Source organism: Osmerus eperlanus, chromosome 6 (genome assembly GCF_963692335.1).
Source record: "Osmerus eperlanus chromosome 6, fOsmEpe2.1, whole genome shotgun sequence".
NCBI lineage: Eukaryota > Metazoa > Chordata > Actinopteri > Osmeriformes > Osmeridae > Osmerus > Osmerus eperlanus.
The window spans coordinates 11,641,279-11,664,247 of NC_085023.1; the positions used below are offsets into that span (position 1 = coordinate 11,641,279).

At 43.4% G+C, this 22,969-nt stretch overlaps 2 protein-coding genes across 5 annotated transcripts; both read right to left on the reverse strand.

The window, feature by feature from the left end:
* Positions 1-2,002: 2,002 nt before the first annotated feature.
* Positions 2,003-12,602, reverse strand: ddx43 (DEAD (Asp-Glu-Ala-Asp) box polypeptide 43). Its single transcript, XM_062464600.1, has 17 exons — positions 12,213-12,602; positions 12,049-12,104; positions 11,836-11,953; positions 11,545-11,730; positions 11,076-11,157; positions 9,877-10,036; positions 5,899-6,017; positions 5,702-5,812; positions 5,335-5,476; positions 5,167-5,267; positions 4,973-5,060; positions 4,157-4,284; positions 3,735-3,844; positions 3,499-3,637; positions 2,889-2,976; positions 2,606-2,782; positions 2,003-2,383 (listed from the first exon to the last, which is right to left on the reverse strand). The coding sequence occupies exons 1-16, from the start codon at positions 12,541-12,543 to the stop codon at positions 2,615-2,617; spliced, it is 2,127 nt and encodes a 708-aa protein (XP_062320584.1). The 5' UTR covers positions 12,544-12,602; the 3' UTR covers positions 2,003-2,383; positions 2,606-2,614.
* A 990-nt stretch (positions 12,603-13,592) lies between these two features.
* On the reverse strand, positions 13,593-19,322 carry LOC134022865 (uncharacterized). 4 transcript variants are annotated; one of them, XM_062464604.1, is made up of 17 exons: positions 19,187-19,322; positions 17,133-17,241; positions 16,876-16,976; positions 16,594-16,734; positions 16,369-16,467; positions 16,036-16,094; positions 15,876-15,944; positions 15,730-15,765; positions 15,576-15,614; positions 15,443-15,486; positions 15,196-15,292; positions 14,964-15,080; positions 14,746-14,827; positions 14,549-14,658; positions 14,228-14,401; positions 13,981-14,070; positions 13,593-13,738 (listed from the first exon to the last, which is right to left on the reverse strand). In XM_062464604.1, exons 2-17 carry the CDS (start codon positions 17,237-17,239, stop codon positions 13,619-13,621), a joined length of 1,485 nt encoding a protein of 494 aa, XP_062320588.1. In that variant the 5' UTR covers positions 17,240-17,241; positions 19,187-19,322; the 3' UTR covers positions 13,593-13,618. The 4 variants fall into 4 exon arrangements, with proteins under 4 accessions (XP_062320588.1, XP_062320586.1, XP_062320585.1 ...); XM_062464602.1 differs by having other exon boundaries at positions 16,876-16,991; XM_062464601.1 differs by lacking the exon at positions 19,187-19,322 and adding an exon at positions 17,539-17,898 and having other exon boundaries at positions 16,876-16,991.
* Positions 19,323-22,969: the final 3,647 nt, after the last annotated feature.

Genomic DNA, 22,969 nt, shown 5'->3' on the forward strand with positions numbered 1-22,969 from the left:
ACTTTCACAAGCACAGGTTGATGTATTAAGGATAGCACTTTCATCTAGCGGGTCAGATTAACTTCCAGTCTGTTTTGATGTTCTCTACTGGATATCCTTGTCAAACTAGCATGTATAAATTAGCTAGGAGTTTATGGAGACTCTGCAGTCACCATGAGACTATCCTATTATAATGACTCATCACAAGATTGGTTGCGATTTATTTCATAAATGAGGTCAAGGTCCGGATATGATAGCCTAGTTTCGTTTCTCTAGAAATATAGGCATTGTATGTCTCGTCTAAACAGCCTAAGGGCCTTAAAAAGGCTTTACACAGCTGGCGAGATGCCCAAGAAATAAACAGGAAGCCAATTGTGTGGGAGTTGTATGAATGAAGATGAAATACCCGTCTTTCATTTATCCATATAGTCATCGTTAAACGAGTGAACCACCCTTAGATCTCCTTTCCAGACACAGGCCCTAGGAGGGCCAGGCTTTGTGTTAAAATATGAATAGGAGAACACTGTAAATGGTCAGACAGAGGCGTACTCACCAGGGGTCTCATTTATAAAGCTTGCGTACGCACAAAACGGGGCTGAAAATGTGCGTACGCCACTTTCCACGCAAAGGTTGTGATTTATAAAAAACAAACTTGACGGGAGAATGTGCGGTCCTCCACGCAAACTCTGACCCTCCCGTAGGCCTACGCACATTTTGGAAACAGTTGGAATTGGCGACGCAGATGACCGTACTGTAGTCAGACTGCAGAAAGTAAATGTGGGAAGAACGATTACGATCGTAATATTTATATATTTCGTTTTCCTCACACACGTTTTTTTCCACTTGATTTCATCTTTATCATGAAGATTCAATCCAGCAGTATTATTTGAGCTTGTACTGAGTGATAATTGTTCCAAAAACACCTTGTACAATCAACTCAAATTTTAAATCAAAATTCAACGCTGTCTCACCATCATATTGTCCACTACCGGAGTGCAGGAGGGGGAAATGCCCGACTGCATGAAATGCAGATAACATCACATATTCTACCTTTAAATAACTGCAGAATACATTGTATAACTAAATATATGTCTTTAATACTGTACATATATCATCATATGTCAAAAACTGGAAATACAGTCGTTAAGCTCCCGCGCAATCGCTACACTTCACGTCCTCGTTATCAGTCCAGACTTTAATAGATTACTGTTCATAACAAAACGCTTTTGTTTTCAAATTGTATCTCGACTCGCGGTATCACTGGCACAGTTGACGCCACTCGCAGTTTTTTCAATTGGTGATCTACCAGCCACCAAATTTTCAAAGTTTTTGGGCTCCACCAATAGGATAACAGTGTCTGAGAAGTTGTCATGCGCCATGATTCACCGTAAACAACAATTGCTTGCCAGGGTCATAATGAGATACTAGATTAGCATTCATGAGATGCTTTGCATTGACTATTTATGATTAAAAATGGGCGTGTTCAGGGCGGGGTACAATGCTGATTCACTTTTTTTTTACGCACGCAATTTACGCACACTTGTGGGTAATCTGTGATTTATAAAGGGAACATTGCGTACAGGTGTGCGTACGCACGGTTTTATAAATCTGAATTTTTGTGTGCGTACGCCATTTTATGCTTTTGGGCGTACGTACACTTTTAGTAAGAATCCTACGCAGTTTTATAAATGAGACCCCTGGACTCCTTACATCTTAAAACTTCATCCATGGAGGTGTTCAGTCTTCCTCCATGAAGACTTGAGACAATATGGGTCAATTGCCCCCATGTTACGCGTCTGTGTAAAACGGATCGTGTGAAAGGTAGAATCCAAGTACAGTTTGAAAGCAATTTTAAGAGCAGAAATTAACGTTTAAAATAGTCGGCAATATCCTTTGTTCATTTACCTCCATCTGGACAAATTCCCCTAGGAAAAGCAGATGACACTCCTTAGTTGTATTGCATTTAAAAAGAGGAAGTTTGCGCTCAGTTGGGTTTTAGGACAACAAAATGACGAACTTGTTGATTGTATTGTGTTTAATTAAGTAAAGAGCTTGAGATCATTGGGTTATATAACAGGAATTCAAGCGAGTACATGAACAAATGTGTCGACAAGAACACGCAGTTTCCCTCCGGTAAGGCACTAAGAGACCATGTGATGACAGCACAAATCATAGCAAGTAAAAATGGTTAGTTATGTCAGGAAATTAATTTGTTTAAATTTGAACTTTTCCTCAAAGATGATACATGGCAATGGCAACTCGCCAACAAATAAATGGTCTTTTAAACACACTCAAAAACTAATTGCTTGTTATTTATACAAACACAGCAAACAAAACAAAATGAACACACACAAAAGACCATCAGAACACCAGAGGTTCCAGAACTTCCAGAAACGGCTTCTTCCTGAAGAAGAAAATTGGATTGAAAGATGATGTATATAAAACACTTCTGTTTCTATCTCATTGAGCAGGGTGAGTACCCAATAGTGCAGTGTTCAAAATAAATACCTATCCCTTTATTTCACCCATGACTGCAAAAGTCAACTGCATTGCACTGTGACTGGATAATGCTCCACGGCCTCGCTGCTATACTCAGTATGGGTGTGCCGTGGGAGTGTTGGTGTACCTGACGTGGTTAGAACCTCCAGTTTGACTCTCCTCTGTCTCTCCCTCCTCCTCTCCTCCCTCCTCCGTCTCTCCCTCCTCCTCCTCCTCCTCTCCCTCCTCCTCCTCCGTACATGTCCTTCTCTCTCTTGTGCTTCTCGTATCTCTCTGCCATAAGCACAAGCTCCTCTGGGACGTCCTACACAGCAAAATCACAAAGGTTTTTAATGGAACTAAGTGCACTTAGTGGAACTAAGTGCTGTGTGTGTCAGAGAGACAGAGCCAGCCCGTTACGTGTCCCCTACCTGTCCAGATCGTTCCAGGATGGGGATCAGCTCAGAGGCCATCCTCCAGTCTCCTCTTGTAACCAGGGTGATGGAAGCCCCAGAGCGCCTTTGTGTGTGTGTGTGTGTGTGTGTGGGGGGGGGGGGGGGGGGGGGGGAGATTGAGTGGAACCATTAACTAGCCTGGCATTGCCAGACCAATTAGCAACTAGTCTGGAACCTCTCAGTTCATCTAGGCCCTAGATGAACTGAGAGAACTGGCTTGTTGATTACACCCCCTAGATTCTAGGGGGTGTAATCAACAAGCCCAGACCAAAATGTCTCTGGATGCAATTGGATACAACCAATCAGAACAATAAAATGTAATCTTGGTTGTTGAGGAAACTGCCTCAACGTCGCTTCTCTGTACAGTCATTGGATCAACGGTTATGATTGGCCAGGGACTTTTCAGACTGGGTGGAAATTTGTTTGAATGGGAGTGGCCAGACCTCTTAAAAAACATGAGCTCACAGATTCATCTGGTTCCCAGGCTAATTAACAATCATACAAAACAAAGATGGAGCCACGGCAGACAACTGGAAGGTGTTCAGCAAACAACTACGAGGAGATAGACACACAAACACACACTTACCCGGCGCGACCTGTGCGGCCCACGCGATGTACATACTCCTCAATGTTCCGCGGGAAGTCGTAGTTGAAGACGTGGGTAATGTCGTGGACGTCCAGACCTCGGGACGCCAGGTCTGTCGCCACCAGGATGCGGACACGACCTGGCAACACACACAATCGTACAAACACAGTGGGCAACTCCCCCTACACACACACACACACACACACACACACACTAAACAGAAGCCAATTTCATACTCTCTTTGAAGTCCTTCAGGGCCTCCTCCCTGTCACACTGCTCCCTGTCGCCGTGGAGACTCTGCACAGCCAGGCCCCGTAGACACAGATCGCTGGAGAGGTCATCGGCTCTGCCATGTGACACACACAGACACAATGAAGAAACTAACTAAAACGTGTCAAAACTAATCTTCAGCGCAAACCCACACCAAATTCAAACGATGGGCGTGGCTTTCAGAAGTGGTTAATGTGATAATGGATGGAAAGCACCGTTGAATAAAATACTGATGTGACTTTGGAAATCCCCTTCTTGCTTCACCAGTGACCAAACGTGACATACAGCCAAGTAAGACTGCATTTACCTAGCATACAGTCATCTCTAACGAATGGTATTTCTTTAGGGTGTGCTGGCATTGTTTTGTAGAGTGGAACCGTCTACTCACAGAAGCTTCTTGCCCACAAAGATGAGAACTTTGTCCTCGGGCTCCATGTTGTGGATGAAGTCAAAGACGTAGGCCTTCTTCTCCTCCTCCTGGACAAACAGGACTGTCTGATGAACTGTGTTGACCGCCTGGGGAGAGGGGATGAAGACAGGGTGGGAGAGTGTGCCAGAGAGACGGAGAGCAACGTTAGTGTGTGTTGGAGACTAGGGTTGCAAAGGGGCGGAACATTTCCGGTATATTTCCTGAAACTTTCCATGGGAAGTTAATCAAGTTAAGCCGGGGGATATTGGAAAGTTGGAAACTTCACGGGAATTCAACGGAATTAGAAATTTTTAGTGATTTATACTGTATCATATACATGAATATAAATTTGTGTTTGGTAATAAGAAGAAAAATGTCATTTTATGATTTTGATGTATTTGTGAGTTAGGACTTTAATCGATTATTTCATTGGAAAGAAAATGGATGTAGTCCTTGGGCTCAAATGCAGATGTGTGGCTTCAACAGTGCTGCTGTAGTGTGCATTAAAACTGGTTGTTAAAACCAAGATTATGCTGCAAAATAGGTTTTCCCACTACATTTAAGTTCCCTGTTATAGGCTAACCTGCAATTTTGATCATTTCCAGTTTATTCCCATATATTCCCGTTAATTCCAATGGAAAGTTTCCAACTTTAATTTTTTATTTTTTTTTAATTAACAGAATTTTGCAACCATATGGGAACAGATAAAAGTAAATGGAGAGTTTCAGTTGGGAGTGTATAGTGTGTGGGTGTGTCTGGAGGAGTAAGGTAGTGAATGCTTAGGCTTCCACTCACAGCCAGGTCCAGCGTCCCCACGTATACCATCATGGGGTTCTTGAGATACGACTTGGCCAATCGCCTTACACCTGGGGGCCAGGTGGCACTGAAACAGCCAATTGAAGAGAAGAGATCAGGGCATGTACAGGGGCCAATCTATAAGCTCATCTTGTGATACAGGGCAGTGCCTGGGTACATCCTGGTGCTGGTACCTGGTCATAAAGGTTTGTCTGTCTGGACGGATGTCCAGCAGGATCTTCATGATCTGGGGCTCAAAGCCCATGTCCAGCATCCGGTCTGCCTCATCCAGCACCTGGCCAAGGAGAGGGCTGGTAAAACACACACACACGCACACACTTAATTGCTGGAATGGAGCTCACCAGGTAGGTGATGGAGCGCAGGTTGATAAGCTCGTTCATCTGCAGGTCGTTGAGGCGGCCGGGAGTGGCGATTACTATGTCCACTCCGCCGGCCACCAGCTTGATCTGAGCCCTGCGGTCCCCACCTCCATAGATACAAACACTAGTCCGCAAAAAGGAGGGAGAAAATAAGAGACATGAGATCAAAAACACACACTGCTCTCTTGGTGTCTGTGCCTTTATCTGTGTGACCAACTGTGTCGGTGAGTGACTGGTGTGAGAGTCGCATGGATGTGGGACCGTGTGTGTGACAGGATGCGGGGCCGTGTGTGTGTGACAGGGCCGTGTGTGTGTGTGTGTGTGACAGGCGTGAGGATGTCATCGGCACCTCTTGAAGCCTTTGTAGCTGTACTTGTTACACTCTGCCTCGATCTGCAGGGCCAGCTCTCTGGTGGGGGTCAGCACCAGCATACCTGGACCATCCTGCCTGTTCCTGTGTCTGGGAGTGTACACACACACACGTTCAGACAACTGCTGACTTCACATTTAATTTGAAACAAGTCAATGGATTGGATGTGGACTTACACCGGCTGACCATCCATGTGGATGAAACCAGGCAGTAGGTAGGCCAGGGTCTTCCCTGTGCCCGTCTGGGCGATGCCGATCAGGTCGTCTCCCCTCAGTGCCACGGGCCACGCCTGGGACTGGCAACACAGGGGGCACAGCAGCCATCAGCAGGGGCAGACACACGGCGAGAGAGACATTTTTGGAAGGACATTTTCAAAAACAATTTGGAAAGCAACTTTCAGAAAGGTGTTTCTAAGTTCATTTGGGCCTGTTCCATATAGCTGGGATTGAAGTCCTAAATCGGACTTGAATTTACATTACATTTAGTCATTTAGCAGACGGTCTTATCCAGAGCGACTTACAGTAAGTACAGGGACATTCCCCCGAGGCAAGTAGGGTGAAGTGCCTTGCCCAAGGACACAATGTCATTTTTTTTGCACAGCCATTAATCGAACCGGCAACCTTCTGATTACTAGCCCGATTCCCTAACCGCTCAGCCACCTGACTCCCAATTGAATTAACCTAACAAATCAAATCGGGGCTAATGTCATGTAAGGGGTAATAAGGCAGCCAGTCTGGAGGGTTTTAATTCTGACAGTCAACTAGCTGATAGTTTGAATGATTTTTATTTAAGGTTTGATAAACAAGATTTTAATTAACAGATAGACGAGATGAGGTGCAAAGTCGAGTCAAACATTGACCATTGATGTTGACTTTGTTGAAATGGTTTAGGCACACCAACAGTAGGAAGAATCCAGGCCCTGCCTGTACAGGCAAAGTACTAAATACTTGTGCTGATCAGCTCTGCAATGTTTTTCAGGTTATTTTTATTTATATTTATTTATGAATACAAGTTATTTTTAGTCCATCAGACTACTCAACACTCAAGGACTGGTCTGATACACACAGAACCGTACACCCTCCAACGTCAGAGATGGACAAACTGCACTCAATTATTGGTCACTTTATACTTGATACCTCAATATTGTCCTGTCTTCTGTATCAATAATGTACTTATACTTTATACAGGAATGAATGCACTTAATATAGGAATGTATACACTTTATATGGGAATGTAGGAATGTGTAGGTCTTAGTTAGTCTGTGTTTGTCCTGCTTTGCTTTTAGCACCATGGTCCTGGAGGAACGTTGTCTCGTTGCTGTGTACTGTACTAACTTTGCATGGTTGAACAACAAAAACTACTAAATCTCTGGAGTTACAAAAGATTCCGGAAATCTGGAAACATTCAATTATTGTACCCTTCGCTAAGTGTACAAAACCAAAGTCCTTAAATGATTTTAGACCGGTAGCTCTTACATCTTTACTTATGAAGGTTTTAGAGAAAGTGGTGGGACGGCCTGTTAGGCAGCAGATCCAGGGTCTCTGGATCTTCTGCAGTTTGCTTACAGAGCTGGTAGGGGTGTTGAGGATGCCTCTCTGATGCTGCTGAACAGCTTGTATCATCACCTTGAGGGCCCACTAACTCATGCCAGACTTCTGTTTACAGATTTTTCTTCTGCATTTAACACTATTCAACCAAACTTGCTAGTAGAGAAACTTCTTGGGGACTTGTTGGTTTTGCTATTGGGAGGCTAAATTTGCATAAACGAATGGCATTAAGAATTCATTGACAGAACTTATTTCTGGGTTTCAACATGAAGTGATCCTTGTACTGTACTGTATTGTCTTGTTGTCTCTGCGTGGTGTTAGGTATGCTGTTTATGTAGTATTTATGATGTATTGAATAAATAAATAAAATACATTTGACTTATCATTTAGGATTGCATAATTGAATACATTTACCTTTTGTTTAAATCGATTTTCCACATTTTTGGACTGATATAGGCTAATTAAAGTCAAATATAGAATCATGTCAGAAAGCTTGAGGTGAATCATCGTTTTCCTGTTGGGTCAGTGTAACAGGAACATCTGGTTCAGCAGCAACACAGGCTAAGCCTGCCAGTAAGCCTGCCTCGGACCAGGTTAGTTTCACAGCATAAGTTGCCATAGTAACTGAGCTTGAACTACATGGAACTGGCTTTATGGAACCAATTTTACAAGGAAATGTAAATGTAAACCAAATCAACAGGAAATGAGCCAGACTAACAGACATACGCTTGGCTTATTCGGTAAACTTGCTTTATGGAACAGGCCTCTAATCACAGAGTTCTCAAGTGAGCGGACTGGTCCTGGTTTAGAGAAGTCTCTTGCATATTTTAACATTTTAATAGTCCAGTAATAAGAGTACATTATTAGCATTGACGGGATAGCCAAAAGAGAAAGACCAACCCCATTTTAAAAAATTACTAGAGCAACTACTACCGTATTTCTGCGATTAAACGCTGCAGCGTTTATTACACCACGTTAATTTTTGGTGCGGCGTTTATTCGAGGCCGTCGTTTATTCGAGGGCGGCATTTAATTAGTAAGAGAGATTTAGTGAATTGTAGCTGCAGTGCGGCCATAGACAAACAAAGAATAGACAAGGATTTGAAACACAAAGCCTAGTGTAAAATTGAAGCCGCGCGTGTCTACATTGTGTAGAAATCTGAAGCAGCATGCCGAAATGTTCTTACACTTTAGCTTTCAAACAAAGCTGTGCAGAAAGCACTCACCAGCAGCAACAGATCTGTAGCACGCGAACTTGGGGTTGATGAAAGGCAAATTCGCTTTGAAGTGGAGGTCAGCTACCTCGCTATATGGTACACTTGTGATTTACTTGTGTAATAAATACTGTGTTTTAATTGAACCAATTTGTAATGTTACATGCATTCATTCTGTTTAAGTGTTCTGGCATCTCCCGTAGGCCAGTAAGTAGAATCCAGCCTATTCCTCTTAATTTGGATGTTTGTGTTCTCATTGGTTGTTTAAAGTCACATTGTTGTTGGTCTTTTGATCAGTTCAGAGGTTAGCAAACCATTTTTCAGCGAGCTAGGTTCTAGATCTCTCTGTTTATGTGGTTCCACCTGCCTGTGTAAGCCTTGGAAAAGCTTTGTTTTTTCACTATCAGAAACAACCTGACCTTAAGAAAACGCTGTACTTTCAATAAATGGACGTACAAGTGCACGTTGATAATGGACTTTATGCTTCCTCGTCATTGGAGCTACCTAGCGCTACTTCAGTCAGGTTATAGTGTTTAGCTATCTGGTGATGGGTGCCTCGCTACGTGCTCAGGTGCCAGAATACAATTAAATAACCGTGACTTTAAGGTATATGATGTACTGCTCTGGATATAGACACCACATCCTTATTGTGGGGGGCTTCCGTGCTTTACCCTTGGAGTCTCGACATACTGTCCTGAACCAAAGAGATTTCATGTCCACTCCGTATGAAGACTGCAGGTTCTCCAGGAACCACATGGAGCCAGACCCCTCAGGTCTGTTAGATGGCCATGTCTGGCCATGGTAGTTCACACAAGAATATCAAGCTGCAAAACACCCATCCTCTCTGTATACTGATGAACTGGAGTGAATGACAATAAACAGATGTGCTCAAGAGAAAATACCAGTAAATATCTATATAAATATCTTAAACGAAAATGTTGAATTCCTTCCTCTTTTCGTTTCCACATTTTACATGAAATCCAAAAAGATACCGAAAGTGCCACTGGAACCAAGGCTATCGTTGGTAGGGTGTTTCCAAAGAGATTAAACAGTCACACATGGTTATGGACTTGGTCACACATACCGCTCGCACCAAATTCACATTCTTTACATTTTTTGATTTTTCATTGGATTTTGTAAAGAGAGGACCAATCGAAAGTCACTGTATTGACTGTAAAGTCTTTATAATTTCACAGGTGGGCCAATATTTCATTGCATAAGCACACAGGGTGTGTAAACATTTAGACAGGTATAGAAAGTTCCAAACTTTTTGTTCAGTTTATCTTTAAGGGTCCTGGTGGAGCTTGTGCTTGAGATCTGCTGATCACTGTCTGATGTGACACACTAACCAACAGCAGGAGGTTACATGGCAGAACCCGGGCCACCCAACATACCTGGATGGGGGTTGGTTTGGCGAAGCCGACGCGGACAATGTTCTCCATGATTCCGGGATAGTGTAGGAAGGCCTCCAGGAAGGTCTGCACGGGATGGGGGAAGAGACGCTTGTCGCCCTCCTCCTTCAGATCGTCAACAAATATGTTGTTATTCTGCTTCCTGTGGGGAGGTGGAGGGGACAGGACTGTCCGTGACTGATATGATTAACGCCACATATGCCAGGCATTTGACCAAAACAAACCATCAAAACAGGATCCTACAGTACAATATGATTGTGATCCTAATATTACATTACATTTAGTCATTTAGCAGACGCTCTTATCCAGAGCAACTTACAGTAAGTACAGGGAGATTCCCCCAAGGCAAGTAGGGTTAAGTTCCTTGCCCAAGGACACAATGTCATTAGCACGGCCAGGAATCGAACCGGCAACCTTCTGATTAATAGCCCGATTCCCTTACCGCTCAGCCATCTGACTCCAATGGGTGTCATAAACTGTATTGTCCACATTGTGTATTGAAATTGACAAATACAGGTACAAGATACATATTACAATCTCAGTCCTCTCTGAATCGTCTTGAATTATAAATATTACAAATACTATTCAAAAGAATAAAAAAAGTGATTGAGATTCGTGTTTGCATTACAGGGGCGCATTGGGAGTTATTACATAATGGCTCAAGCTACATCTCCAGAAGAATGGACGTTGACACGGGCAGGATATGACGAGTTTAAAGACAGGTTAACAGTTAAACCTAACATGGTGGTGGCCCACAAAGCCAGGGAGGCTTAATGGCAGCGTACTGCTGACTGAGCCGGCTAAATATAGGGAGTCAGGTGGCTGAGCGGTTAGGGAATCGGGCTAGTAATCTGAAGGTTGCCAGTTCGATTCCCGGCCGTGCCAAATGACGTTGTGTCCTTGGGCAAGGCACTTCATGTCAAAGACATGACATCTTCATAAAAAAGCAGCACAAGTACAACAAAGCACTTTCTCCTCGGCTCAGATCATCAGCTGAGTTTATTCAAATATCTCAGTGAGGAAGATAGTATGACTCAGAAAAAGGGTCTCACTGTGTCTAAGCTAAGGAGAGGAAACAAAAGACTAAGCACAGGCCAACAGGTTGGGTGCCAGGTGACCCTACATTTGTTCTTCTCCCCGCCTGCTGGGAAAAAAAATCCTTGAGGAAACGCAGCACTCACCTCCACTCTTTCACTTCCTCTGCAGTGCGTTTGGCTACGCTCTCTGCCTCAATGTAGAAGTCCTTCTTCAGGGGTGGGAGGTCTACAGCCGTTAAGAAACAATACCAAAGGACACAGTCAAGATGCGTATTATCTAAACACAACACTAGTTTGCACACTGCCTTCAGGACAGCGCTCCGGAAAATATCACTTTTATACCTTCTTCTGTCAATATGTTGTTAAATGCATCACCCTACATTTTGGGTGGAATACTATTTTTTTTTGTCATGTTTGTTTTGGTACCACATTAGAACACATTATATTGTCAAAGACTGGATGTCGTTCATAAGTTCCATTCCCATGAAGTTAGCTTAAGGCTGAAACCTCAACCAAAATGTACTTTACTGCTATGGACATTTTTGTAAAGCCCATTTCCCCTGCCCATGTCCAGGCTCTCCTGAGTGTGTGAGTGCGTGTGTACTGTAATTACCCTGCCACTTCATCTGCTCATATTTCTCCCTGTTCTCTCTCATGGAGTTCCAGTCGATGGCCTGGGGGGGTGGGACGTCAGCTGCCTGCAATGCTGACGCTGACCAGCAGGAGTCATTTCTAACTCTGCCTCCTCCTCCACCACCACCACCACGGCCACCTCCATGCTCACCACTCCTTCCAGGGCCTGACAGAGGTCAAACAACCTTCACTAACAGCTGTGAACATGACCAAGCTTAAATCCTGGTAAACCAATAACAGAGAAAAGTATAAGGTGCTAGTGTAATCTTACCACCGTAGAAGCCAGAGCCGCCGCCTGACACCAGCTCCTCAATCATCTCTCTAGCCTTCTGTTGAACATCACTGTTCCCAAAGATGAGCACTTCTCCCTCATAGTCCCCTCTGTTGATCTACAAAAATAGTTTAACATATTTTGATATCAGAGTTCAGCTAAACATTGTCTCGGGTAATTAAATATAGCATGTTTGCTAGCTAGCTACTTCACCTTAATTCTTGCACCAGTACTTTCTTCAAGTTCACGTATTTTGGCTCCGCCGCGACCTGTTATATTAAGTCAGGCATTTAACTGCACGTGACGTGTGGTAACATCAATTAACTCTTAACATTGTTAGCATATGATGCTACTTTGCTCTTGCTGTCTGAACATACCTATAACCCTGCCAATAGAGGAGCTTTCCACTGTAAAAGTTACCGGTGTGGAACCCGACCGGTCAGTCGCGTTACCACACGGACCCGATCCGCGTCCTCTATCAGAATCATGATCCCTTGAAAACATGCGGTCCTTTTGGTACTGAGGACCGTTACGATCTACTGGCGGTCCTCGTGGCGGTCCAATCCCACCGTAATTTCTCACACCAAAACAAATGTTCTCCTTGCCGTTGTTCAAAGATTTACATTCTTTCAAAGGTGCTGTGTTCCCAGGTACAGACTTCTTGATTGCGACACCGTCTCCATCATAATCATCCTCCCAGTCCGACATTACAAACGTGGATAATTACCAAGCCAGTTAGAAATCGCTCCAAACATCCGGCTACGGTTCTTTCGATGGTTAAATCCAGAGCCATACACATGGCTCTGGTTAAATCTATGACCCAAATTCTAATGACCAATAGAATATTTAGTTTGGCTACAATTACAGACCACGATTTACAAAGCACTTTAAATACAATTTTTTTTATATATAAAAGAATATATAGAATTATAATGGCAGAGATTTTCAACAATTGTGTTTTTTTTTGTAGTAAAAATGTAGGTTAGCGAAAGGTAATTGCATGAATTATCACGCTACCGCTACGTAAAGCTAAGATAATGAATAGATATGGGCTTTAAAAGTAAACATTTATTTTTGTGGGGAGGGGGTAATTAAACATAGTTTAGGAGGATAAGTTTGAGGTTTGATCCTAGTTTGAGGATAAAAATAGCACTCTATAGGCCATATAGATGTTAGGCCTAATGTATTTGATTAATATTTTTAAGTAGGTTTTTACAGTCCAATCGCGCCCGCGAGTCAGAAATGCTGTGCATTTAGTTGTTTTGTCAATATAAAAACACTACACATAGCCTACCTGCACCCTCCATGAAGGGCCCACCAACCTACAGATGTGTGAATTGAATGAAAAATAAATCTTAAATACCATTTGTCAAATTATTTTTATTCCTCAGTATACCAATTAACGGTACACAAACACACACACAAACAAAAACATGTTTGTACCACTCTGAAGATAATGTGTATTTTGACTTGTGGGGTACATTTGTTGAATTGTTTATATGATACACTTGGAGAGGCGCAGGGGTGAGGGGTGCAAGGTCTTTCACAATACTTCCGGGGGAATTTCCATTTTTGAAGCAACAGCGAGTTTCGACCCAGATCATACCCATACCCAGACCATGCTTAAGGGGTATCAAGAAACAAGATCAAGTCCACATCTGATTTCCACAAAATGAAATCTTAATTTGAAAGTTTTAGTAATAATGTTAAATTTTTTGTTTAGCAAAAATAGGCAAAAGAGGCAAGACATGGTGGTGTGATGGGGCGTGGCAGGCAGGGGGGCTCAGGAGCTGCGGGGGGTCTGACCATGTACACGGAAGCGGTACAGGCAGGTGTACTCCTGGTTGCCCCAGTTACTGAGGACACGCAGCTCCACAGAATGATACACGGTATCGTCAGCGCTCTGAGAGAAGATGGAGGGGGGCGGAGTATAGTTAAATCATAGATTTAAATCAAATCAGATAGTATTTCTACAGATCTTTTTACAAGAGACCTCTGTAACAGAGGGCTTCACATAAGCCTATAGAACTGCACCTAAACCAGCCTAAACTCTCAAGGTTATCATAGATAAATCATAGGAATCCTTTCACATAAACGTTACTTGTATTCTGTTACATGCAGTTTGTTCAGTGTGGTGTTACTAACAGGAATCTGGAAGGTCTGGCTGGAGTCTCCATCCTTGTCGTACGTGAAAGTTCCTAGAAGAGTCTTTTCTCCACCTTCAACAGACGTGCCCTGAGAGAGCGAACAATGGGAAGGGAGGAGAGGAGAGGGAAAGATGGAGACAGAGGGGGAAGAAATGACTTAAAACAAGACATCAGCTTTGTGTTTCATGCCACATTGTTAACGTTTCTAAAAGGTTCTCTGAAAGGTTCTCTGAAAGCACACGCACGTAGACCAGGAAGTCCTTGGGGGCGCTGTGGATCTCGCCGGTCGGGTGGTTGTAGCGAGGGAGGTGGTCAAGAGTGACGTGGCTAATTGCGATTGGGTGAGACAGGGAGATTGCCAAAAAGCCCTGAGACCCTGGCATGGGCCAGCAGCGTCCAGGCTTCATCACATGGTTACCCTGAGGGGAAAGAGACAGCAGGGGGGGGGGGTGAAGCGGTGGAATGAAAATGGCAAAATATGTCTTCCAGACAAGCAGCAGACTAGCAGACAATACTTTAAGAGTGACAGACCAGAAAGATGGAGAGAAGGAGAGGTGAGTAGGTACCTGAAGGACTGTCCGAGGTGACTCCGATGGATAAAACAGAGGAATGCCAAAAAACTTCAAACATGTGGAACGTTTCTGGTAGGTCTCAGAGGCCTGTAAGACACTGGCACCTAAACGCAGGGACAAGCACGCGATGCTGTGAAGACATGAGATGGACCAACACAACTGGATGCTGAGGCAACAGTGACATCACAAACCTTGGGACTCAATGGCAAAGTCAGCCCGTTTGTCGGCCTGTGATCGAACACAATCCTGCCAATTGGGCTGTATGTCACGATACTGTTCAAAAACAAACAAACGTTAATACTTTAGGACAAAATGTGCGCTATGTCCAGTCTGATTAGAGTCCTGAACATTCTATCAGGTAAACCCAGGTTAAATTCCCTCCTCCCAACCCTTCTGAGACCTGTGTTACCTGGTTGTTTTTTCTGCAGAGCCACTTGTCCAGCTCTTTCTCCAGTTCAGGGGTGATGCTGCTGGAGGGGGAAGAGGCCGGGCCTGGGGGAGTCAAGGACATTTGGGCCTGCTGGAGCTGAAGAAGACACCGAAAAGGAGAAGTTTACATTAACAAACATCTTATCTCAAGTAGAACATTGTAACATTTTTGATCTGTTAAAATTAAGGTTGTGTGTGTGTGTGTCCTGTACCTTGACAGTGTTGATCTCCCGTTCCTCCATCCTCTGTCGTAGTGTTGTGGTAATGGAATGGATGTCTGACATCTGTCGACTCAGGTCTGTGTCCAGCCTACACAAAACACCATGCAACTCAATCAAATCTCTAGTTTCCTAAACTGGACAAATAAGCAGAAATCATATCTTGCGCCTTGGAGATTAACTCACATGCACACACACACACATATGCACGCGCGCACACACAAACATGTGGGAGACTCACTTCTCAAGTCTAATTTGGATATCCTTCACATCAGTCTGCAGCCACTGTAAAATTAGAGCCAAAACATTTGGATATCAAGATATAGAACCGATCAAAAAGAATGACGTAGGCAGAAGCTGTTCAGTTCCCCTACCTCTGAAAGGTATTGCACCTTCTGAAGTTCAAGGTCTCTCTGCAGGAGAAACAAATACACTCTCAGAAAGACCAGACACCTTCTAGCTCCCTTAATAATAAACAGTCCATCGAAAATCCAACAGACAAGCATTCAAGACATTCAGTTTTCGTACCTCAAAAGCTTTTTGTTGCAGGAGTTCCATTTGTGTCTTTAACACACATGCACACATAAACAAGAGGTTAGACAAGGAAACTAGTTATATGAGAGTCTGTCAAATCTATCCTGAGTTTGTCTTATGTGTGGTGGAGTCTGCCTCACCAGAATGTTGGTGAGTTGGTTTTCTAGAGTGGAATCAGTAACAGGGAGATTTGTAGAGATGGTTCTATCCTGTAGGGAGAAGATACATGTCTTCCAATCTGGTGGGTAGGAGAACCATAGATGCAGACAGAGAGCCTACCATGCCTGTATCTGGACCTACCGTAATCTTCAGAGGCAGAGTAAACACGTAAGTCAGTACTGGGTACATGTACCACAATCCTGGTGATGAGGGAGAGAGAAGGGAAGTGTTGAATTCAATCTAATGTGTAAGTACATTGTTGAAAATGATGGTTTGGCCATAGGATTCCTGAATGCAGGGGTGCAGGTTTGTTTTCAATTGTGGGTGGGACATCATTTTGTATGCAGCCCTTCACTGTATTCTCTCAATCACATTTTGAAAATGTGATTTGCCATTTTCAAAAAGTGGTAGACATAATGAAACCTACGCCCCTGCCTGAATGTAAAGATTGGAGAGGTTGAGCGTTCCACTGACCGATAGTGAATAAGGAGATAAAAAGGAGGTCCAGAACAGCTTTGTTGACAGCAGCACCAACCGAACACCGCGTGCGGCATGGTGCAGGTACGCTCATAACTAAATACAGAAGAGGGAAGAGACACTCTTGTGCTCCCGTGTAATGTCTTGCCGTGAATGATAACATTACAGAGCAGGAATACACACACTGGGCCCACAGTGTTACTCCTGTGCAGCTCTACTCACAGAGGCTGCTGCTGGAGGTGGAGCTGCTGCTGGGACCAGATGAGCTGGAGAGGCAGTGAGGGGTCCTGGCTGAGGCAGGGGTCTGGACGAACACAGGGGCGCAGGGTCCACCAGAGGCTGCTCTCAGCGCCCCAGCCATACCTGAAGGACATACAGACAGGAAGTGGGTCAAGGGGACAGGAAGGAGTGGTGGTGGTCATAGATATATATATATATCTATGGTGGTGGTCATCAGAACAGGTGAAATGCAGGAAGTGATGTCAGCTGTCAGTGCAAATCTACCTCTGCACTGCTGTCCATTCGAGATTGGCTCGTTAGCGGAGTGGGAGAGGCCAGCATAGGATGAGCTGGTGCTTAAAGAGTCAGAGAAGGTCCTATTCCTCCTTTTATTGATTGCCCTGGGAGAGGGGTGGATGGGGTTGATGGGAGGGGAAGTTAGTTTACAAAAATGTATACAGTGTCTACAGGTAAATGTGTCGGGAACTGTTACAAAAAAAATCTACACACCCTCACGTGTAAACACACGCACACACACTTACTTGTGGACAGGGCTTTGTCTACAGGAGAGGCTGGTGGAGCTGCTGTCAGAGTCATCAGACTGCTGGTAGGACCCACCTGTCACCAGGCGGGCGCTACGTCGTAACATGACTGGAACCGACACAGAGCAGATCAGACTCACTTACCGTCCAAATCACGTCTACATTAGGACACATACTAGCCATATTTATTGATTGATGGAAAGAGAAAAATAATGTATTGATCACTTTAAAGGATCACATTGACCGTCAACTATTTGATGAGGTTCAACATTTGACATTTTTTACGAAATTTCACGAAAACCCTATCTGCGGGAATTGTGATCCTATTTTAGGTAGGCCTAATCATTGATTTCTGAAAATAGTTTAATTATTTCTTGTTTTTATTGTTAATAGTTAAATCCCTTACCTTAAAACTCTGCGGGTGATATTATAAGTGTTTTTATATATTGAGTGATATCTAGTCGACACAAGGGAAGAACTTAGAGAGAGTTGTTTTGCGGTAAACGCTGTCCGTGCCGAGTGGTAAGAATTTCGATTTGTACTCAGCAGGCCTATTCTGCAATTGTTGCGTCTGTGCTCGCCGTCACAGTCCAACTGCGTCCACGACTTTGTTTACCCCGGGCCATGACAACATAAAAGCTACTGAAAAAAAGTTTTCGTTGATGTATCTCACACCTCTTTGAGTGACCTGTTATGGTACCAAATGATGCAGGCCTGAGTGTCCCACTGATAGGCCTATCTGTTGTTACATGCTTTACAAAGTTGGGGAGTAGGAACTGCAGGCAGCTCCTGTCCAGCAACAAAGATAAGAGGGTACGTCCAATTAGTCCACAGATTCATGATCACCAAAGACAGCACTGTTTTAGGGTTGCATGTATTCAAATCAGCATGTGTTAAAATAATCTTGATTCAAAACTGAATGGGCGTACAATGAATAACCATAAACCAGCAGAACATACAATGGTGTGGCTAAAAGGGCATTGATTTATAACCGAGGCCCTGCAAAAAAAATGCCGAGGAGCATACCAAGACTGGTATCCTTCTCCCAGACACATCCACTTCTAATGTTTTAAGACCCATTACTCATTGGGCGCTGCCTTGATCCCGATAGGCGTGTAATCTCCTCAGTATTTTAACGGCTGATTTTATGAGAGCCCTTGTCTAGACTCACGCTATCGCTCACATCCGTGCCATGCGCCGAGGATTCAGGGAGTTCAGTATACCGATGGAAGATAGTGAATGCAGACTTTTATAGTCTCTCTCTTTTTGCATGAAATGTTTTAAGCAATAGCATATTCATGTCTGTTAATAAATGATAATTTATTCAGTTTCATAGGCCTTTAGGATGCTTAAAAGGCCATACGTCTTTGAAGTGTGATTTTTTCCAGTAGGCCTATAGAAATCCCTCTCAAAATATTTGATGCTATTTGTCAGCACCAGAGGGAGCTATCTCATCGCAAGACAGTCAACGGAGGTGTCGAGACCAGACGGGTCGCATGGTTCACCTGCCTTTGGATGTGGTTGCAGTGAAGCAATCACATTTTGGCAAATGCCATGCCAAAAATCTGGTTAAGTGGATTTTCACTGTGTCTCAAAGTAATAATATTCCCTAGCTAAATAATACAGGTAATTTCTCAATCACACACAGACTGCAGTGCCTATAGGCTTTTTATAAGACGTTAATTTTGTTGTTTTCAGAAATGGTTACTGAAAACTAAGGGTTGCCTTGTAAAATCAGATATTAAAAACCCATTGGTTCTCGTACTGTCTGCGTCGCCTTAGTCACCTGGCGAGGCAGCTGGTTTTGGGAGATCAATGATCTGTGTAACCCTCCTCGGTGCATCAGTTTAGCAATTTAGGCCGCCCTAGAGACCAATTAATATATTTTAAGTCTATTGGACTGTTTGATTTAATATTCCTACATTTTGGCTAAGTAGAGATAGTTCTTCCCAAATAGAAAAAAAGAGATTTAGTCGAGTCTAGTCGAAACTAATCTTCCGACTTGTTTTAAAGTTTTTTTCTGTCTTCGGAGCATTGGTTCCGAATAAACTTACGGTAATGTTGCTGCGGTTGCTGTTAAGTGTGCGCAATGCACGCCGGTATTTAGTGCAACTAGGACTAAACTAATGTCTAGCACATCTTAGTGCCTTAGCGCACCCTGCGCTTGTATGTGTGGGAAATGTGAGAAAGTGAGTGAGAAAAATAAGAGAAGAGGGTAACAGTGAGAGCAAAAGAGCGCGCGCACCCGAGAGAGAGAGTCACGGAAGGAGTGTCGGGTGATTCCCTCCCCTCGCTAAATGTCTACCCTGGAGATGGTGTCACTCCTTCATAACCCCGCACTCTCAGCGTTTAGCGCAGATGGCCAAGGAGCCGCAGGCAAAGAAGCCTCCAAACGTCGGAATTGTTATGTCAACCTTACCACACCGCGTTCACCGAAATAGATGAAAGTCCGAAACATTCATTTATATTACAGTTTTTATTGATACTAGATTACATCCGTATGTTTTTATTCGTACAGAAAGACTACTTTGGCTTGCCTCAAACACCTTTCAGAGCAAAGCCATTTGTATGTGCATGTTCCTGGCACTCGCTACGCACTCCCAGCCGGCGCTGGTGATGCCATGCCCAGCAACCACAGCGGCGATGAGGCAGGTACAGGGCTCTGGATGAAGACCTCTCCGGGACGCCGGGCTCAAGACCACGGCTTGAAAGATGTGGAGTCTGGGCGGAAAACAATGAATAACCCGATTCGAGTCGGTGACGGTCTGCTTTTGCCGGGTTCGGCAGGTGGAGTGAGCGCGGAGAGACGAAAGCAGGGTGCCCGGTTGAGTCTACTCGGCAAGCCGCTTACCTACAGCGCGCAGAGCGGGCGCAGGAACGCGCGGTACCGGCGGCTCCAGAATTACCTCTACAATGTACTCGAGAGACCGAGGGCATGGGCCTTTATCTACCATGCATTCGTGTAAGTATTTCAACAGTATGTTCATATCAATTTCAGCGTGACACTACCCGCTTTTGACAGTTCCTCAGCCTACTCGTATCACCTGTTGAGCTCTATCCTGTGGCGCTTACAGGGAGTGAATTAACAAATTAGTTGGTAGATTATTTTGGCAACTTGTCTCTATTTTGTTTGAATCCGAATATAATATCTTACAACGGTGCATGCATTTGCATTACGTGGATCTTTGCTGGCAGAAATAATGCAATAATGATATCAGCAAATATGAACACACACACTCCCACACTCCAAGTTCACTTTTTACTGCATGTCCTTTTTAGTTTTGGGGGAGTGAAGGCATGCAGAGTGTCCGTGTTGTGTGAAGGAGGAAGTGAAGCTGTCAGGTTGGGTGAGATGGGGGACACAGAGGGGCTGTGAAGCAGGATGTTGATGTTTTATTTGTTCAAAGGGGACAGCCGGGTCACTGGGGTTAAGTTGTTACATCTGCACTGACCACAGCATCCCACAATGCACTGCACCAGCTCCCAGGACCGGCGAGGGAGGACCATGTGTATACACAGCACATGAGCATGCATGGGTGTGTGCAAAGAAACATATTGATCAGCACTATGAGAGGGCCGTTTGATACATGGCCTCGTCAAACCAATAAAATGAGCTTCACTTTGATCAATCACTATATGTATTTTCACATATTTTTGATGCATCCTATTGGGAAAGAAAGAAACAACCTTTTCCTGAAAATGCATGCTTTCTTAATGTGACCGAAGCAATGTGGTCATTTATTTCCGATATAGATATTGACCACCACTCTTGCGTTAAGGGTTTGTGGTTACAAGCTGCCAGGGCTCCAGACTAACTTGTTGCCTTGGTTGCACTGGTGCGCCTAACTTTTTTATTTAGGTGCACCAGCACAAAATTTAGGTGCACCCAAATTTTTCCTTGCGTCGCCACAATTTCAATGTCACCTTTTTATCACGCTCCATATACATTCATATATATTATGTAAATGATCTTAAACAAGAATAAGGTGTAGGTAAATATATTTTTTATTTGAAGCACAATCATACTGTATATATATAAAAAATATATATTTTAAGTGCTTCACTGAGCTACCAAACTAAAACATTTTAAGCAAAATAAAACATTTCAAAATAGAAAGTGCTACTGTTTAAAAGTGCTTCCCTGAACTGAGACCTAACATTTCATGGCTCAAAGTCTTATAGCGGGTCCCACCTTGCTGTCGCATGCCCTTCAGATGGCCAACACCTGTAATTTGGCCTTCTTGCCCTATGGCCTTGGCTAAATCATCTTGCCACACTCTCCCTAGCATCAAAATCCTAGCTCCATGGGTTAGCTCCATGGCCCAGCTTCGTAACTCAGGGGTCCGCAATTCATTTTTACAAGGGGCCACATGAGAAACCAGAAATGTGTTGGAGGGCCTCATCAATTTGCTCACTATTCATTTTCTCCCATTGTAAAAAGCAGTAAAGTATATATTTTGATTAGCTGCTACTGGTTATCAGAAGAATAAGGATATTCTGTAAATATTTATATAAATATTTTAGATTTTGGTGTAGGTCAAATAGGAAAGATTATAGAAGTAATAAACAGTATAAACAACAACAACAGTGTTTCATTTTATTTGTAACCAGTTAATCTTCACAAACACTGAAAAGTTGTTTTGCAGTATGTTAAAGATGTGGAATTGATCAACTTTATACAAAAAGCAATACGTTTTTTCAGTTAATTTTGTTCTGTGAGAGAAATCCAGTGGGCTTGAACAAGTGCATCGAAATCTGTCTGAATGTCTGAGGTGGATATGCGAAGGACAGCTGACAGGTAATGATCAGGGTCTGCAGTTCAACTAGCAAACCACCAGCCCGCGCCCACTGAATCAGTTCTTTTTATGTCCGCGTTAGTTTTTTTTCTTCACAGCTTTCACTTTGACCTCAGTAAACAGATACTTAGAAGTCCATGTCTTGTTAAAAGTTAATCAGTGGCAAAGTTTTTCATTTTCGAGGGCTAACCAACAGCTAACTCTCCTGTCGGTGAGGTTGCGCAAGCGCACATATGTAAATCGCCTGATCACTGTAGTCTTTCAGGACTACATATTTACTACCGCTCAACACATTTATTTATTTTACATACGGATGTAAAATACGGGCCGGATTGAGACAGCCTGTGGCCGGTTATGGCCCGCGGGCCATACAATGCCCAGGTCTGCTAAACTGACTCTCTAGTGCTCAGGTCGTAATTTCAATCACACAGCTACAGGAATATCTGGACCACAGCCAATCAGAGGCAAAGACCCGCCCCATCTCTGTCTCTGATTGGTTTAGACCACGATATGATCCAACCATGAGTGTCAGTTCCGTTGTAGGATAACAAACGCTTCGTTTGTGGAGAGACTATGGAAGCAAATTGTTACCAAAATTCAAATGAAAATGCATTTCCAGAAATGCATTTGCTTTTTAAGAATGTGGCTGCATTATTTGACTCATAAATGAAATTAGTAATCAATCATCCTATTTGCATTTTAATTTTCTTCTTCAAGAGTGCTCAATCTTTCACTTAATTAAAATGAAAAAGAAATACACATTTGAGATTTAATTTTCAAAACATGCCCCAGCAAATAGATACCAAAATTCAATTTGAAATGTAAAATTTGAAAATTAAAATGCATTTCCAGAAATGCATTTTCATTTTAAGAACGTGGCTGCAAAATCGTGACCACAATTCAAATTCAAATGCATTTCCAGAAATGCATTTTCATTTTCAAGAACGTGGCTGCAAAATCGTGACCACAATTCAAATTCAAATGCATTTCCAGAAATGCATTTTCATTTTAAGAACGTGGCCCAAATTGTGAATTTGAATT

Bases quoted from the DNA above. Each gene is read 5' to 3' on its own strand.
- ddx43 (XM_062464600.1), bottom strand. From the start codon at position 12,543: ATGTCGGACTGGGAGGATGATTATGATGGAGACGGTGTCGCAATCAAG. The intron at 5,268-5,334 runs GTGAGCTCCATT...CTCCTTGGCCAG, and splicing joins TGCGCTCCATCACCTACCTG to GTGCTGGATGAGGCAGACCG. The intron at 2,977-3,498 runs GTAAGTGTGTGT...ACACACACAAAG, and splicing joins GGCCGCACAGGTCGCGCCGG to GCGCTCTGGGGCTTCCATCA.
- LOC134022865 (XM_062464602.1), bottom strand. From the start codon at position 17,239: ATGTTACGACGTAGCGCCCGCCTGGTGACAGGTGGGTCCTACCAGCAG. The intron at 16,735-16,875 runs GTAGATTTGCAC...TATGTCCTTCAG, and splicing joins GAATGGACAGCAGTGCAGAG to GTATGGCTGGGGCGCTGAGA. The intron at 15,945-16,035 runs GTAGGTCCAGAT...TTCTCCCTACAG, and splicing joins CTCTGCCTCTGAAGATTACG to GATAGAACCATCTCTACAAA.